This window comes from Pan paniscus, chromosome 2 (genome assembly GCF_029289425.2).
Source record: "Pan paniscus chromosome 2, NHGRI_mPanPan1-v2.0_pri, whole genome shotgun sequence".
Lineage (NCBI taxonomy): Eukaryota > Metazoa > Chordata > Mammalia > Primates > Hominidae > Pan > Pan paniscus.
In genome coordinates, this window is record NC_085926.1 from 165,596,445 (window position 1) to 165,615,780 (window position 19,336).

General features: G+C 35.9%; 1 protein-coding gene across 9 annotated transcripts in view; it reads right to left on the bottom strand.

The window, feature by feature from the left end:
- Nucleotides 1-19,336, bottom strand: part of PDCD10 (programmed cell death 10) — a 51,226-nt gene that overhangs the window by 12,508 nt on the left and 19,382 nt on the right. For 7 of the 9 annotated variants that reach the window (XM_034957695.2, XM_003817691.4, XM_055110655.2 and 4 more), the window contains 2 exons: nucleotides 8,430-8,483; nucleotides 600-717 (listed from right to left, as the gene is read on the bottom strand). In XM_034957695.2, coding sequence (XP_034813586.1) covers nucleotides 600-717; nucleotides 8,430-8,483 — 172 coding nt within the window. The remainder of the gene's footprint in view (nucleotides 1-599; nucleotides 718-8,429; nucleotides 8,484-19,336) is intronic. The other 2 variants (XM_055110656.1, XM_055110657.2) reach the window with 1 other exon arrangement.

Genomic DNA, 19,336 nt, shown 5'->3' on the forward strand with positions numbered 1-19,336 from the left:
GGGCTTTCTTAAAATCATGGAATCAGCTAAAATACCTGCTTTTTGTTCTTCCTTAATAATTCTGGGAAATTATATGTCCACATTTTTCTAAATTAGTGGGAAAACTGCTACTAAACTTAAAACCAATGTCTAAATAATTTCAAGTAAAAAAAATAAGAAAAGCAAAAAGGATGGTTATATTCTTCTCTTAAATCTGTGCTTGAAACACAGATGCTGTACTAAAGTTAAAAAAACAACAAAACAAAAAACTCATTACTTTCAAACTGTTGTTTGCTTAAAGTCAACACATTCCAAATAAGCTTATCTTTTAGTAAAACTGAAACTCACCAAACATAAAGGGGGGGGGGGGAAATTAAAGCATGCAGCATAAACAAAGTTCAAGTAATTAAATCTCACAAATATAAAAAGCAAGAAAAACCATTTTTCTATTTTATCTACATTAGCTTCCACTATCACTACCACCACCACCACCATCATCATCATAAGTGAAAGGGAGGGAGGGAAAACAGTAGGGAAGGAAGATCCTTTGGTCAAATAATAATGATTTAGAGGAAGTGCTATTTAACAATTGTATAACTTAAGGTTCTTCTGTCCGTTACCTTCTACATCATCAGCTGCCATACGAAGAAGGGACTCCGTGAAGTTAACTTCCACGCTTTTTTTCTCTAAAATTTTCATAATGATGTCTTGTGTGAGACCTGGATTTTCTTTTTCAGCCTACAATAAAGAGAAAACTAGTTTTGAAATACAGATAAGGAATCAACATTTTAAAGCCAAAGTTTAATTGTTTAGAATCTGTTGGGAGCGTCTTACACTGATAACTTTTAAGGGCAGAAATCTTTGTAAAGCAGGTGTCATGATAGCATTCACTAAGGCTTTGTTAGAGCTTGTGCACCCGACTCTTTACTATGACTAAGGTTCCATTTTCCATTTGAACAGAAAGAACTTAGTATTTTCTACTCTTCTTTATACTCTTTTGCAATTGAACTAATAACAAAGATAGAATTAAGGATTATATATGTTTTAGTAATCTATCAATTGCTATTCTCATTACTTTAAATATCTTGAGAATTTTTTAAGCTTTTTTTAATGTGCTAATACTGCAACTCAAGGATCAAGCAATAACTCATCTGACTAGTGTTTTGCATATTCTTTCCATTTATATTAAGAGAATGCCAGGAAAAACAAAAAAGGATTTATTTTGAAGGTTTTACTGAACCTATATAATAATACCTTAACTATTTTCCCACACAATGATTTTCATTTCCTATTTTATTTTTGTAGCAAGAATATTTCCTTCACTGGTTTCTAGAACATCATGAAACCTTTTACTACCTTTTGAGCTTGTTTCATTGAGTTTGCATTGGTTCTATGTTACTTAGACTCCCCAGGACACTAAAATTTTCTAGCCATTTCAAGACTGGGCATAGAGTTCTGAGTTTACCAAAGCCAGAGTTAATTTTCAGATTTCAGTTTTTCCCAGTAAATTCTGTAATCACACTTGATGTTTGTTTCCTGTAGGATGCCTGCCAATTTTAATCATTATGCTGATGATTTTCTTTCCTTTTTGCCCTAATATTAAACAGCAAAATAGAAACACAATTTACGATCTTAATCAGATGGCAATCTTTTTGTTTCCTTATGTGTCAAGCACACTTAACCTCTGCCTCTTCAATTCCATTGATTATCACTGCAGATACAGTTTTCTTCTCTTCCTATTGCTCTTTCCATTATAACGTCTTGTTTCTCATTAGATCTCAAGTATCAAAAACTGAAGGGTTGTGGGATGAAATGAGAAAAGAAAATACACGCATTTATCCCAATCATCGGATCATTTTAAATGCTGTCAGATACTGTTCAGGAAAATCATTTTGATAGATGATTAATAACAATAAACTGTGTCTGACAGAATCCTGTTTCTTTTACAGCCTATGTTGACTTTTCCTTCCATGGATATATATTTTTAAAAGAATCTACTTTTTAGCCAGGCCTGGTGGGGTGTGGCTGTGGTCCCAGCTACTTGGTAGGTTGAGATGGGAGGACTGCTTGAGCCCAGGAGTTCGTGGCTGCAGCGAGCTATGATCATGCCACTGCACTCCAGCCTATGATACAGAATAAGACCTCGTATTAAAAACAAAACAAAACAAAAAAAACTGTGTTTTTTAAAAAAGGAGTTTCCTTTATAAGATGTCCAAATATGGCTTAAGATGTGTTGTTATAGCATTAATGAGGTGAACTGCCACAAAATTACATATAATGTAGCATTCAGTAACAATACTTTATCTTATCTAGCAATAAATCTTCCTACATAATGAATTATCTTGGGGAGGGGGGAACATTCTCTATGTGCTTGCAGGGGATGGAAAAAGAAAAGCATATCTCTGATTAAGTTATAATAAAGTACTGAAAGGTTAAAATGCTGAAAGTCTGAGAATAAAGTTTTCAATACCAAGCTGGTCTGGGACCCCAAAATGCTAAAGCTAGAGCATTACAAAAGTCTCACAAAGGTCCCTAACTTTCTCAGTTTTCAGTGTCCTTAGTGCCAAAAGATGCACCTCACAGTGCTGTTTATTAAATACTTAGGTCTAAACAACTTAATAAGTATAGTGTCCTAACTACTTAGCCTTTAAAAAAATAATACACATAAATAGAAAAAAACAATTTTTACTCCGTTCTTAAATAACTATCGTCACTTATTACTGGGATGTGTGTGCCTACTGGGCACTTCATAATTTCTCAAACACTGGTCTTAGATTGGACCTTGCCCCTCTCATTTCCTCTTGAAGATATATTTTTTTCTGGTACTTCTGTTAGATCATAGCACTGGCCAAAAAGTCCAGCTTCTCAACGATCTAACACCAGTGAAAGCAGTGAAGGACAATCCAATATGCTGAATTGCAATCCATCTCAAGCTAGGAGTCCATGCAGTGTCAAACAGATGTTGAGTATCACTGTACACCTTCACAATTTTAAAATACTTCGTGGCACCCCTCTGAATTTGCTATGGGCCACCAGGTACCTCAGTACATAGTTTGGAAGGAGTAGTCTCAGTACCTCCTGGCTAAAAACCTGGTTAAGCTAATTCTTATTTCAAAAGCTTGAATTTACCAAATGGCTCTGACTGACAAAATGAATAAATATGGTCTTAAATCAGAGAGACAATCTACAACTCTAGGTTTTCCCTCAGAATACAACATGAACCCTGTAGGGTGTCTAATCTTTGTAAAGAATCCAGCTGTAAGAAAAAAATAAACCGAAGGGCAGCAACATACACTCTTGTGGATCAGTGATTCTCAATCTGGAAGACGGACAACCTATCGGAACCTCTCAGAGAGGATAAGGGGGAGAGGGAATGAAGTAGAATATAGCTGACCCTTGAAGAACTGGTTTTAACTGCTCAGGTCCATTTACATGCAGATACTTTTCAATAAATATACAGGAAAAATTTTTGGAGATCAGCAACAATTTGAAAAAACTTATAGACAAACTGAGTAGCCTATAAGTAGTGAAAAAAATAATAAAAACACATGTTATGAATGCATAAAATATAGTTATCCACTAGTCTATTTTAGTATTTACTATAAAATAGATACAATTAAAAAGTTAAAATTTATCAAAACTCACACGCCAACAGACTGTACATGGTGTTATTTGCAGTTAAAAGAAATATAAACAAATATACAGATGCAATATTAAATCATAACTGCACAAAATTAACTGTAGTACACATGTATATATAATAATTTTGAAGCCACCTCCTGTTGCTATTGCAGTCAGTTCAAGTATTAGTAAGCATATGATTAAAACGCCATGTGACTCTAATCATCTCCATGTGAACAGTTCATCTCTCCAGCAAACTGCACATCCCAGTACAAAGTAATACCTCCCAGCCCTCACATATTTTTTTCATCGTGTTTAGTGCAATACTTTAAACATGGAATAATACCATGGGACCCAACAAAGTGCCACTAGTGATGTTGGAAGTGTGCTCAAGAAGCAAAGTCATGACATTACAAGAAGGTGAATTGCATGATACTGAATTGCTTGAATACAGTCTAAGACTCACTGTAAGAAAAAAAAAGGAAATTCATGAAACGAAGCCATTGCTGCAGCTACATCAGCAGGTACAAAAACCTTGCATGTTTTGTGAAATACCTTTTTGTCTCCTGTTGAAAATGCAGCTTTTATGTTGGTGCAGGATGTCTATAAGAAAGGCATACCTATAGACCCTAATATGATTCAAGAAAAAGCAAAGTCATTCTATGACAACTTAAAGCAAAAGGAAAGTCTAAAGCTGAAGAATTTAATGCCAGCCAAGGATAGTTTGATAATTTTAGAAAGAGGTTTTGCTTAAAAAATGTCAAGATAACAGGAGACCCAGATTCTGATGACCAAGAGGCAACAAATAAGTCCCCACACACCATTAAGAAAATCTTTGAGGAAAAAAATATCTGCCTGAAAAGGTTTTTTAATACAGATCAAAGTGCCCTATTCTGAAGGAAAAAATAGCCACAAAGAATATTTATTAGTAAAGCAGAGAAGTGAGCACCAGAATTTAAGGCAGGAAGAGATAGGACAACTCTACTGTTCTGTGCAAATGAAGTCTAGTTTATGATCAGGACTGTCCTTATTTATAATGCTGCTAAACCCTCAAGCCTTGAAGGGAGAAGAAAAACACCAGCTTCCAGTCTTGTGGTTGTACAAGAAGACCTAGACAAAGAGAACCCTTGTTCTAGCCTGGTACCATCAATGCGTTGTTTCTGCAGTTAGAAAGCATCTTGGCAGGAAGGGATGGTCTTCTGAAGTTCTTCTGATTGTCTATATATATCTATGAGATACCTATATATCTCTATATAGCTAGATCTACAGATATCAGATATATATTGAGATATCAGATATATATATATAGATATCAGAGATATCTACATATACATACACACACATATATATGTATTGTATATTTAATTAGAGACAAGGTCTTCCTATGTTGCCTAGGCTGGTCTTGAACTTCTGGCCTCTGGCCTCACACTTCAGCCTCCCAAAGTGCTAGGATTACAAGGCACGGGCCTCCACACCTAGCCTTTCTTTTATTATTATTGTTGTTCAAAAAAATTCTTCTGATACTGGATAATGTCCCTTGCTTCCCAGAACCCCATGAGTTCAACACTGAAAGGCATCAAAGTGGCCTACTTGTCCCAAAACACCACACCTCTAAATCAGCCTCTACATCAGGGGATCAAGAACCTTTAAAGCTCATTATACATGGAACCATAAGGCCCCTATGGAAAGGGCTGTCAACAATCCTTGCTAGAAAGAATACCATGAAAGTCTGGAAGAATTACACCATTGATGCTACTGTTGTTATAGAAAAACCCATTGAGCCTAAAACAATAAATTTCTGCTGGAGAAAACTGTGTCCACACGTTGTGCATGACTCCACAGGATTTACAACAGAGCCACAGAAATCATGAAAGAGATTGTAGATATGGTTAAAAAAAAAAGGTAGAGGATGAAGGGTTTCAAGATATGGATATCAGAGAAATTTAAGAGCTAATAGACAATGAGGAAGAAGACAAAGGAGTGCCAGAAAACAAATGGACATTAGACAATCCAGCAGAAGAGTTCTCTTTATTCAAGGCTGCTTTATGACATGGACCCTTCTCTGATACAAGCACTGAAACTAAAGCAAATGTTGGAAGATTGGTACTGTACAGAAACATTTTTAGAAAAATGACAAAGCAAGTAAGTCAGAAATTAAACATATTTCTGTAAAGTTACACTAAGTGTGCCTGCCTCTCTTGCCTCCCCATTCACCTTCTCTACTTCTGACATCCCTGAGCTAGCAAGACCAACCCCTTCTCTTCTTCCTCCTCCTCAGCATATTCAATGTGAAAACGACAAGGATGCAGACCTTATGATGATCCACTTCAACTTAATGAATAATAAATATATTTTCTCTTACGATTTTCTTAATAACACTTTCTTTTCTGTGACTTTAAGAATACAGTATGTAATATATAGGATACACAAAGCATATGTTAATCAACTGTTTTTGCTACCAGTAAGATGTTCTGGTCAACAGTAGGCTTTTAGTAGTTAAGATTTTTGGAAGTCAAAACTTATACTCAAATCTTCAACTCTGCAGGGGGTCAGCATCTCTAACCTCCACACTGTTCAAAGGTTAACTGTATATACATTAAAATATTCAATAGTATTATCTTGGGAAAAACTATTTTAATCCTCTTTTCCCTCCAAATAACAAAAACCATGATGAAAATTATTGTTGTTGCGGACCAATAATTGGAATTATGAATATAAAAGATTTTATGACTGGTGAGGTTTCTTTCATCTTTTTCAAAAGTTGTAATTTAAAAAATACAAGCATCTTTACAGTTTTAACATGTCCTCCTTCAATTTCACTTGAAATGTAACAAACTAAATGTGATAATTAAAAATACATCAGTGTAAAATTAGTTACTTTGTTTTCTTCCAAAATAAGTAATCTATGCCATGGACAACAAACTTTATCCATGGATCAAACCACATCTATCACAGTCACATAATTGTACTTAAGTGTTAGATAATTAGCTTATATGTTAGGATGTTACAAGAAAAACCCTCAGGAAATTTATTATTTTATTTTATGAATGTCATTGAAGATACTATCTACTCCTTCGGACAGGGTCGTCTTCTCTCTGTTCCTGGCATTAGAAAAGCTGAAATATTGACTTTTCTCTTAGCAATACTACTGTACAGATTACTTTTCCTTCTTCTTATGGCCACAAAGATGCTTAAGATAGCATCATGCCTCCCTAATGACCAAATACGCCGTTCCAAAGCCAAACTGACACTCAAAGAAGAAAACAACAATAAAAAAAAAAGGAAATGATTATGGTGTTGCTTCATTAACCCAATGATTTGGCAGGATGCAATTTAATGAAGCTACTAAATATATATGTACTCACCTTGAATCACAGAATATTAAATCAAAAAAGCTCTATTCTAACATACGTAATGTAGATTATTATGGTAATATGAGATACCTAGTGACATAACTTGTGCTACCAGAAAAGAGTGTTATCAATAAGCTTGTGTGACATGGAAGAAATCAAGCAGAATGGGCTTATAGTTTCAACTCCAATTAAAATATAAATGTATTCCATATTTAAACATTAAAATACTGTACCTAAAACACAGGTTATTTAAGCTACTGATGGGAAGGAATACAAAAATAAAAATTAAAGTTTTGGGCACCATAATATATATTTGGGATGGAGGACCAGATAAAAGTTTTATATTAAAGAATGCATTCAACATGTACAGTGAGTCTCTAGAGTAGGGCTGTACAACAGAAATGTAATATCAGCAACAACTATGAGCTACCTATGTAATATTAAGCGGCCACATTTTAAAAAAAGTAAAAAGACACAGGTAAAATTATTTTAACAGTACATCCAAAATATTATTTCAACATGTAATCATTATAAAATATTTATTACTAAGCTAGTTTACTTTCTTTTTCTTATATGAAGTCTTCAAAATCTGTGTGTATTTTAACTTGGAACATATCTTGATCTGACCTAGTCTTATTTTTAAATGCTCAAAAGCACCATGTGGCTAGTGATAACCCACTGAACAGCTCAAGTCTAAAGACAAGGAAAACATTTATTTTGAGTAACTTAACTGTATATCCTCAAAGTATATTTAATTCACCATATTTGAAGGTATTACTTTCCCACTGAAAAACGTTTTTTAGACTCATGTTCTATAATTAAACAATAGAAAGAATACCTTTTCAAGTTACACTTTTACAAATACTTTTAAATTTTTACTTTATTTTGAGACAGGGTCTTTTTCTGTTACCCAGGCTGGATCACAGCAGCATGATCACGTCTCACTGTAACCTCAAACTCCTGGGCTCTAGCAATCCTCCTGCCTCAGCCTCCTGAGTAGCAAGAATGACAGGCACGCACCACCATGCCTGGCTAATATTTTTATTTTCTGTAGATACAGGATCTTGCTATACTGCCCAGGCTGGTCTTGAGCTCCAGGTCTCAAGTGATCCTCCCACCTCAGCCTCTCAAAGTGTTGGGATGACAGGTATGAGTCACCACGCCCAGCCATATAAGTTTTCAAAAGGTCAAATAATAGAAAAAAAAAAACCTCAAAAATATAATCTACAGCTAAGGAGAGAACACTCTGAAAAAGTTTCAAAAGCACAAAGTGATGAAAAGATGAATGCTAATGAAATAACATTTGTTCTAGTTTATCTTTTGGAAGTGTTTTAAGCTTTATGGAATATAGTAAAACAGGCATAAGATGGCTAAAAAGGCTTTCCCTAAAAGAAAATAAACTGGCAACCATCACACGTACTTACATTTACAAAGAACATACACTTTAATAATCATAGTAAATTATTTGCACCTCACCTTAATGAAAGCGGCTCTCAGTGTCTGAGCTGCAGACAGATTTACTCGTTCTAGCTGCAATAAAAATTTTAAATTATTATGAATATCAACTTTCTTGGAAAAAGCACATTTCTGAGATTCCATTCTGTAGCAATCACATGAACACATTAAACATTTAATCAACATTCTTGTTAACAATTGTACATCACCGTAATTCTTCAATTAGGCTATCAAAATTTTCAATGAAAAAATATATGTCCTTAATTTTTTATAAAAAAAATTAAAAGCAACCCATATGCTTTTAATTTTTATATCAAACATGTGAGGTTTATAATTTCAAAAGATTAACATCCTTACTACACACGTTAATTCAGTTTTCAGCGAACCAAAGGCACAGAATTTCATAATTTCATAAAAATAATTCCATTTGTAAAGAGTTAACTGCCAGGCTTAAAAAACCTAGCTTCTGTTAAGTTCTGATTTTTTCAGTCCTTAAGGATTGAGCTAGTTAACTCAATAACACTCAATTGTATATATTTTTTACTTGGGACAATATTAAATTGGAAACAATGTAATCTATATAGATTTTTACCAAGTATAATATTTCTACACAAACCTTATGAACATATATCATATTATGCAATAAAGTCTTCCCTTGAGGCAACAAAAGTGTAAGTTTTGCTTCAGAAATCTCCTGTATGGGATCTCTAACACGTTAAATCAATTTATTTTCTAAACAAGACAGCTACAAATGCCAAGAACCTTGCAACTCCCTACAAATGACTAACTTTAAGCACAAAGCAAAAGCAACAGAATCTGACAAGATAATTTATCTGCCAAAAAACAATGAACCATTTAGCTTAATATTTAACATGACTTCTAACAAATCTTGTAAAATCTAATATTGCCTCAGTAGATAAAAAAGAAGGCATAAACAGCCCAGTAAACAAATGTAGAAAGAAATAACTATATAAGTAGTTCATAATTAACAAAGATATGTTTCCAAAAAATGAAAAAAGTTTCCTACTTCCAAGTAATTAATATAATTATAGTGACTATTACTAAGATTAAAATAACAATATAGCTCATTAGATCTCAAGTTCTTGTTATTCAAGAGAGGCAGGGACAGACATAAAGAATGAATGTTTCTGTTTTGATAGGAACCCATTTCCTTACTTAGGTTTACACCACACTCTGACCTCTTTTAAAAAGGTCTGAGTCAGCTGTGTGCCTTCAAGTATCAGCGTTATTAGTTCATTCTGTATAGCCCTGAATGGTAAGTGAAAGGATCCAAACAAGTAAAAGTGCCCAGAAAGTTCATGAAGAGCTAACAAGATTATCTGAGATAGATAACAGCATCTCTAGATTTCTAGACTCATTTTAATTACGTGAACCTTACAAAAAGAATAAGTCACAGGAAGGTCAGACATATACTAAATCAAAAATCTGTGAGCTGAGAAGCACTTCACCAAAATTCTGCTGGGAGTCACTTGGAGATACACTGCAGTCATGCATCGCTTAATGATGGGGATGGATATGTTTTGAGAAAAATGTCATTAGGTGATTTCATCATTATGTGGACATCACAGAGTGTACTGACAGAAACCTACAGGGATAGCCTACCACACACCTAGGCTGTATGATACAGCCTACTGTGTCTAGGCTACAAACCTGATGTTTACTGAACTACTATAGGCAACTGTAACACTATGTATTTGTGTATGTAAACATAAAAGACGTAATGTGTTGCGCTACAATGAACAATGGCTTTAACGTCACTTGGTGAGAGGAATTTTTCTGCTCAATTATAATCTTATGGGCCAACCATCATATATGCCATCCATCTACCAATGACTGAAATGTTATGTGCCACATGACTGCATATACCCACAGGCCTTACAATAAAGTCAAAAGGCTTTCTTCCTCATATGGTATTGATATATTCATGGTGTCCAGGACAGTACCAGGCATATATCCATTGTTTGAACTGAATTTAATCTCTTATCCATAAATTTATCTAAACTGTTCTTAAATCTATTTATAATTTCAGCCTGTACTAGTTAGGTAGCAAAATATGTTATCTTCTTCTCCATTTTACAAAGGAAGAAACTCAGTTTGACTCTGAATCCTGTATACAAGCCACTAATGCTACCCTGACTCCCTGTACTCACTCTTCCAGACTGGAGTCCACCCTGTCACTGAATCTCTTCAACCTGGTTCTTTAAGGACCGACATATTCTTGAGTTCCTACCATGTACTTGAGTTCCTACATGTACAACGTGAAGGAGCTATATGAAAAGTGGAGTGACTGCCATCAGTTGAAGCAGAAAGAAGTCTTTATAAACATGGGATTTAAACTGATCTTTAAAAAGTGTGTTCCGGCCTCTTAAAATCATCCTCCTGGGGAGTTCTCCCACTTAGAAGTTTCTTCAGGGTTGGTAACACATGGAATGTAATGATTTCATGTAAATTTAGGAAAGAAAAGAATTTCCACTTTGTTTTCAGTCTCTTTAGAGTCCAGCACTTTCTGAGCTTTAGGGATAACGTCTTTGGCTAGGGTAACTTTAAAGAATAAACACAGTAAGGCTGGGCACAGTGGCTCACGTCTGTAATCCCAGCACTCTGGGAGACCGAAGCAGGCGGATCACAAGGTCAGGAGATCGAGACCATCCTGGTTAACAAGGTGAAACCCAGTCTCTACTAAAAATACAAAAAAAAATTAGCTGGGCGTGGTGGCGGGTGCCTGTAGTCCCAGCTACTCGGGAGGCTGAGGCAGAATGGTGTGAACCTGGGAGGCAGAGCTTGCAGTGAGCCGAGATCATGCCACTGCACTCCAGCCTGGGCGACAGAGCGAGACTCTCTATCTCAAAAACAAAACAAAACAAAAAAAAATAGATTAAACACAATAAACTTCTTAGTAGTAACTGACAGTGCATACACTGTATTTTGGGACCCCTGAAGGAGGAAATTGTGACTGCACCTTGCATTAATGGATACTGCGACAGTGAGAAGCATTGCTTGGGCCTCAGTTACACAGTATGTCCATGTAACCAGTAAAAGAGTAAGAGAAAATAAGAGAATCAGAGTGAGAGAAAAGGTATGTAACATACTTCATCTCTCCTAAAAGAGAAGGAAAAGTGCCTCCTGAAGCACATTTGGAGACAATGGATAGGCTGGGTAAGCCTAAAAGGAGGTCTTACCTCAACCCCCATTCTGCCTACTGTTTTGTGAACTCCTTCTGTAACTTATTGTTGATAGCCTTTAAGAACACTTACACTTACTATCAACCACAAACCAGGCAAATTTACTCTGGTCCACTTATAAAAATATTTTAAAAGCTTCCACATAATTCAGATTCCATGGAGAGGACATTTGTTGTTTTGCTCTCTCCAAAAGTATCAGTTTCTTCTACACTTTTCTAGCATCAAGTTTCCTAAAACCATAATTTAAACAAAAAAAAAGCCATTTAGCCCTTTGGTTACTCAAGTTTTAAAAGACTCCTGCTTTCACACTTTTGTGAAAGCTGTGTGTTTTGTTGTTGTTGTTGTTTGTTTTAAAGGTCAAAATAATTAGATTAACTGGTTTTGAATTGTGTACAAATCTACTTGCTTCCTAAAAATCAGGCAAGATTTGATTTTTCCATGTTCACGCCCCTCTCCCTACCCACAGTGAACAGATTGTTGATCTTATTTCTTAAAAAGAACTAAACTGGGCCAACTTACAAGAATAAAAACTTCAAATACATCTCCAGAAATTCAAATAAAAATTAGGTGAGCCGGTAAAAGTAAACAAGCTTGCTAGAAAGACAGAAGTAATGGAATCAAGAAGTCACTTATTAGTTTTTGAACTGTCACAGAGAAAGATTTGTCCATGTGAAGTTCAACGCATGCTTCTAAATCAGTTCTGTGGGCTGCCAAGCTGTCTGGCAAAAAAGGTAAGCAGAACCACCTATTATAAAAATATTCCATTAAAACACTGCCTACAAGTATACAAAACTGTGAAATATATGTGAAAGATTCCTTAACAACAATAACTAACACTTACTATATAACTAGTACTATTTTAAACACTTTACAATACATCAACTTACTTATTTCACAGAGTTGTTGAGATAATGAAGTACACCACTGTTTATCCCCATTTTATAAATAAGGAAACAGATAAGATTAAATAGCTTACTAAGAAGAAGAGCAATAATTTAAACCCAAAATGCTAATTATGATCACTTCCTGATGGTAGGATTGTAGATAAAATCCCTACCTGCATTGTGAAGAATGTTTACTATGCTCAAAGTTTGAGGTCTGGTTTATTTTATCTTAACAGGAAAAAAAAAAAAACTAAGAAGGGAGGCGAAGCAAGATGGCCGAATCAAAGCCTCCATTGATGGTCCCCTCCGCAGGAATACCAATTTTACCAACTACACACAAAAAAGCACTGCCAAAGAACCAAAAATCAAGTGAGCAATCATAGTACCTGGTTTTAATTTCATATTGCTGAAAGAGGCAATAAAGAGAGTGGGAAAGACCATCTTGAAACACTGATGCCACCCCTCCCCCATCCCGCAATAGCAGCTATGTGGCACGGACAAAGAATATGTGCACTTGGGTGGAGAGAGCACAGCAACTGGGAGACTTTGTATTAAACTTAGTGCTGATCAATCACAGTGGAGAGCAAAAGTGTGCTGGGTTCAGCTAGCAGCCACCCACAAAAGGTAGCATTTGGACGTGACACGGTCAGAGGAGAAGCGCCAATCCAAGAGGTTGGAAATTGAGTAAGCCTTGCCACCAAGGGCTAAAGTGCTCTAGAGTCTCAGATAAACTTGAAAGGCAGTCTAGGACACAAGGACTGCAATTCCTGGACATGTCTTAGTGTTGTGCTTAGAGCCAGTGGACTAGGACAGCATGCAACCAAAGACCCACCAGACAGGGTGACCAAGGGAATGGATGTGTCACTCCTCCCCCAATCCCAGGCAGCAGAGCTCACAGCAATAAGAGACTCCTTCCTTCTGCTTCAGGATAGGAAGGCAACAAGTAAAGGCAACAGGAGTGTGTCTTTTATCTTGTATACCAGCTCAGTCACAGTAGGATAAGCAACAGGCAGAGTACTGAGACCCCATTCCAGGACCTATCTCCTGGACGACATTTCTAGACACACCCTGGGCCAAAATGGAGCTCACTGCCCTGAAGGGAAGGATCCAATCCTGGCAGGATTCATCGCCTGCTGACTAAAGACCACTCGGGCCCTGAATAAACAACAGTGATACCCAGGTAGTACACTGTAGGCCTTGGTTGAGATTCAGACATGCTGGTTTCAGGTGAAACCCAGCAAATTCCCGGCTCACTGTGGTGGCTATGGTGAGAGACTCCTGCTTGAAAAAAGCAAAAGGAAATATAAAAGGGATTTTGTCTTACATCTTAGGTACCAGTTTGGATCTTGGGGTCCCCGAGTCCAGGCCTAGGCTTTTGGACAGCATTTCTAGACCTGTCCTGGCCCAGAGAGGAGCCCATTGTCCTGAAGAGTGAAGCTCAGGCTCGGCAGCAATCACCACAGGCTGACTGAAGAGCCCTTGGGTTTTAAGTGAACATCAACCATGGCCTAGCAGAACTCCCCATGTGCCAGTGACCACAGAGAGAGGCTCCTCTGCCTGTAGAAAGGAGAGAGAAGAATGGGAAGAACTTTGTCGTGTGCTTTCAGTGCCAGCTTAGCCACAGTAGGAAAGAACACTAGGTAGATTTCTAAGGTTTTTGACTCTTAATTCCTGGCCCCCAGAGCCCATCTCCAGACCATCTGGGGCCTGGGGAACTTATCATACTGAAGGGAAGGACATAAATCTGGCTAGCTTCACTACCTGCTGATTGTAGAGCCACAGGGCCTTGAGTGAACACAGGCTTTAGCCAGGTAGTGTTTACAGCAGGCCTTGGGTCACACCCAGTGCTGTGCCAGCTTTAGGTCTGACCCAGTGCAATTCCAGAGGTGGTGGCGACAGGGGTGTCACCCCTCCCCCCAGCTTCAGGAAGTTCAGCACAGAGAGACAGAAAGAAACTACATTTGTTTGGGAGAAAGTAAGGAAAGAGAACAAGACCCTCTGCCTGGAAATCCAGAGAATTCTTCCAGATCTTAGTCAACACCACCAAGGCGGTGGTATCTCTAGGAGACTGGAAGAACCACAGCATTATTGAGCTTGGGGCCCAAGTCCCTTCGAACACTTAGAAAGTCTTCCCAAGAAAGATGGGCAAAAACAAGCCCAGACTGCAACGACTACAATAAATACCTAACTCTTCAATGACCAGACACCAACAAACATCCAGAAGCATCAAGACCATCCAGAAAAACATGACCTCACCAAACAAACTAAAGAAGGCACCAGGGACCAATCCTGGAGAAACACAGATATGTGACTTCTCAGACAGACAATTCAAAATGACTGTGTTGAGGAAACACAATGAAATTCAAGATAACACAGAGAAAGAATTCAGAATCCTATCAGACAAATTTAACAAAGAGACTGAAATTATTTTGTAAAATCAAGCAGAAATTCTAGAACTGAAAAATGCAACTGGCATACTGAAGAATGCATCAACCTCTTAATAGCAGAATGCATCAAGTGAAAGAAATAATTAGTGAGCTTGAAGACAGGCTATTGAAAATGCACAGAGGAGACAAAAGTAAAAATAAGAATTAAACACTCCTACAAGATCTAGAAAATAGTCTCAAAATGGTGAACCTAAGAGTTACTGGCATTAAAGAGGAGGTAGAAAAAGAGATAAGGGTAGAAAGTTTATTCAAAGTGATAATACCAGAGAACTTCCCAAACCTAGAGAAAGAGATCAATATCTAAGTACAAGAAGGTTATAGAACACCAAGAAGATTTAATCCAAAGAAGACTGTGTCAAGGCATTTAATAATCAACCCCCCAAAGGTCAACGATAAAGGATCCTAAAAGCAGCAAGAGAAAAGAAACAAATAACATATGATGGAGCTCCAATTTGCCTAGCAGAAGACTTTTCAGTGGAAACCTTACAGGCCATGAGAGAGTAGTATGACATATTTAAAATGCTGAAGGAAGAAATTTTTATCCTAGAATATCCAACAAAAATATCCTTCAAACATGAAGGAGAAATAAAGACCTTCCCAAACAAATGAAAGCTGAAAGATTTCATCAACACTAGACTTGTCCTAGAAGAAATAACAAAGGGAGTTTGATCTGAAAGAAAAGGACATTCATGAGCAATAAAAAATCTTCTGAAAGTACAAAACTCACTGGTAATAGTAAGTACACAGAAACACACAGAATATTATAATACTGTAATTGTGGTGTGCAAGCTACTCTTAAGTAGAAAGACTAATGATGAATCAATCAAAAATAATAACTATAACAACTTTTCAAGACAAACCGTACAATAAGACATAAAGAGAAACAACAAAAGTTAAAAAATGAGAGGGATGAAGTATAGAGATTTTATTAGTTTTCTTTTTGCTTATTTCAAAAGCTAAAAAATGAGAGTAATTAAGTATAGAGATTTCATTAGTTTTCTTTTTGCTTATTTATGTAATCAGTGATAAACTGACATCAGTTTGAAATAATAGGTAATAAGATAGTGTTTGCAAGCCTTATGATAACCTCAAAACAAAAAACAATGTATACACCAAAAATAAAAAGCAAAAAATTAAAACATACCACCAGAGAAAACCACCTTCGCTAAAAGGAAGACAGAAAGGAAGGAAAAAAGGAAGAGAAGACCACAAAACAACCAGAAAACAAGTAACAAAATGGCAGAGGTAAGTCCTTACTTATCAATAATAGCATTGAATGTGAATGGACTAAACTAATCAAAAGAAAAAGAGTGGCAAATGGATTAAAAAACAAGAACAACCTGTTGCCTACGAGAAACACATTTCACCTATAAAGACATCTGAACTCAAAATAAAGAGATGAAAAAAGATATTCCATGCAAATGGAAACCAAAAAAAGAGTAGAAGCAGCTGTATTTGTATCAGACAAAAGAGATTTCAAGACAAAAATTATAAGGAGACAAGGTCATTATATAATGATAAAGGGGTCAATTCAGTAAGAGGATATAATTGTAAATATATATGCACCCAGTCCTGGTGTACCCAGAAATATAAGGCAAATATTATTAGAACTAAATAGAGAGACTGAGCAAAATACAATAATAGCTGGAGACTTCACCACCCAACTTTCAGTGTTGGACAGATCTTTCAGACAGAAAATCAACAAAGAAACATCAGACTAAATCTGCACTATAGAACAAATGAACCTAAACAGAATATTCCATAGAACAGCTGTAGAATACACATTCTTTTCCCCAGCACATGGATCATTCTCAAGGACAGATCATATGTTAGGTCACAATACAAGTCTTAAAACATTCGACTAGTATTAAACATCTTCTCTAAACACAATCAAATAAAACTAGAAACCAGTAACAAGAGAAATTTTTGAAACTATACAAACACGAGGAAATTAAACAATAGGCTTCTGAATTAACCGTGGATAAATCAAAAACTTAAGAAAGAAAATGAAAAATTTCTTGAAACAAGTAACAGAAACACAACATACCGAAACCTATGGGATACAGTGAAAACAGTACTAAGGAAGTTTATAGCTTTAAGTGCCTACATCAAAAGAGAACAAACAATTCAAATAACACACATCTTAAACAACCAGAAAAGAGCAAACCAAACCCAAAATTAGTAGAGGAAAAGAAATAACAAAGATCAGAGATAAAGGAAATTGAAACGAAGAAAATACAAAATATCAATGAAACAAAAACTTGGTTTTTTGAAAAGATAAGCAAAATTGACACAACTTTAAACCAACTAAGAAAAAAAGAAGGCCCAAATAAATAAAATCAGAGACAAAAAGGTAGACATTACAAACTGATACCACAGAAAGTCAAAGGATCATTAGTGGCTACTATGAGCCACAGTATGGCAATAAATTGAAAAATCTAGAGGAAATGGATAAATTCCCAGACATATACCACTTATCAAGACTGAACCAGGAAGAAATCCATAACCTGAACAGGCCAATAACCAGTAACAAAATCAAAGCTGTAACAAAAACATCACCCAGTAAAGAAAAGCCCAGGATTCAATGGCTTCACTGCTGAATTCTGCCAAACATTTGAAGAACCAATACCAACCCTACTCAAACTATTCCGAAAAATAGAGGAGGCGAGAATACTTCCAAACTCATTTTACAAAGCCAGTATTACCCTGATACCAAATCCAGGCAAAGACACAACAAAAAAGGAAAACTACAGGCCAATCTCCGATAAATAAATCCTCAATAAAACACTAACAAACCAAATTCAACAATACATTAGAAAGATCATTCATAATAACCAAGGAGATTTATCCCAGGACGCAAGGATGGTTCAATATATGCAAATCAATCAATGTGATACATCTTATCAATAGAATGAAGCTGAAATATGATCATTTCAGCTGATGCTGAAAAAGCATATGATACAATTCAACATCCTTCATGATAAAAACTCTCAAAAAAGCCTTTCCTCTACGATGTGGTAAACGACAAGGATGCCCACTGTCACCGTTATTTAACACAGTACTGGAAGTCCTAGCTAGAGCAAACTATACAAGAGAAAGAAATAAAAGGCATCCAAATTGGAAAGGGAAGAAGTCAAATTATCCTTGTTTGTAGATGATATGATCTTATATTTGGAGAAACCTAAAGACTCCACAAGGAAACTATTAGAACAGATAAATTAAGTAAAGTTGCAGAATATGAAATCAACATATAAAAATCAGCAGCATTTCTATATGCCAACAGTGAACAATCTGAAAAAAACATTTAAAAAAGTAATCCCATTTATAGTAGCCACAAATAAAATTTAATACCAAGGAATTAAGTTAACCAAGGAACTAAAAGACCTTTACAATGAAAACTATAAAACATTGATGAAGGCAATTGGACACAAAAAAGGGAAAGATATTCTATGTTAATGGATTGGAAGAATCAATATTGTTAAAATGCCCACAGTACTCAAAGCAATCTACAGATTCAATGTAATCCCTAGCAAAATACCAATGACATTCTTCACAGAAATAGAAAAAACAATCCTAAAATTTATATAGAACCACAGAAGACCCAGAATAGCCAAAAAGAATGAAACTGGAAGAGTCACACTGCCTGACTTCAAACTATTCTACAGAGCTATAGTAGCCAAAACACCATCTACTGGCAAAAAAAACCAGACCAATGGAACAGAATAGAGAACCCTGAAACAAATGCATATGCCCACAATGAACTCAATAACAACAAAGGTCCCAAGAACATATACTGGAGAAAAGAGTCTCTTTAATAAATGGTGCCCAGAAAACTGGATATTCCTATGTAGAAGAATGAAAGTGGACCCCTATCTCTTGCCATATATAAAAATCAAATCAAAATGGATCAAAGATTTAAAACTCAATCATCAAACTATGAAACTACTGCAAGAAAACATCCACAAAACTCTCCAGAACAATAGTGTGGGTAAAAATTTCTTACATAATACCCCACAAGTACAGGCAACCAAAGGAAACATGGACAAATAGGACCACATCAAGTTAAAAAGCTCTGCAGACAAAGGAAACAATCAGCAAAGTGAAGAGACAACCCACAGAATGGGAGAAAACTGCAAACTGTCACTCTAACAAGAGATTAATAATCACCATCTATAAACAACTCAAACAACTGTACAGGAAAAAAAATCTAATAATGCAATTTTAAAATAGGCTAAAGATCTGAGTAGACATTCCTCAAAAGAAGACATACAAATGACAAACATGCATATGAAAAGGTGCTCAACATAATAGACCATCAGAGAAATGAAAATCAAAACTACAATGAGGTATCACCTCATCCCAATTAAAATGGCTTTTAACCAAAAGACAAGGAA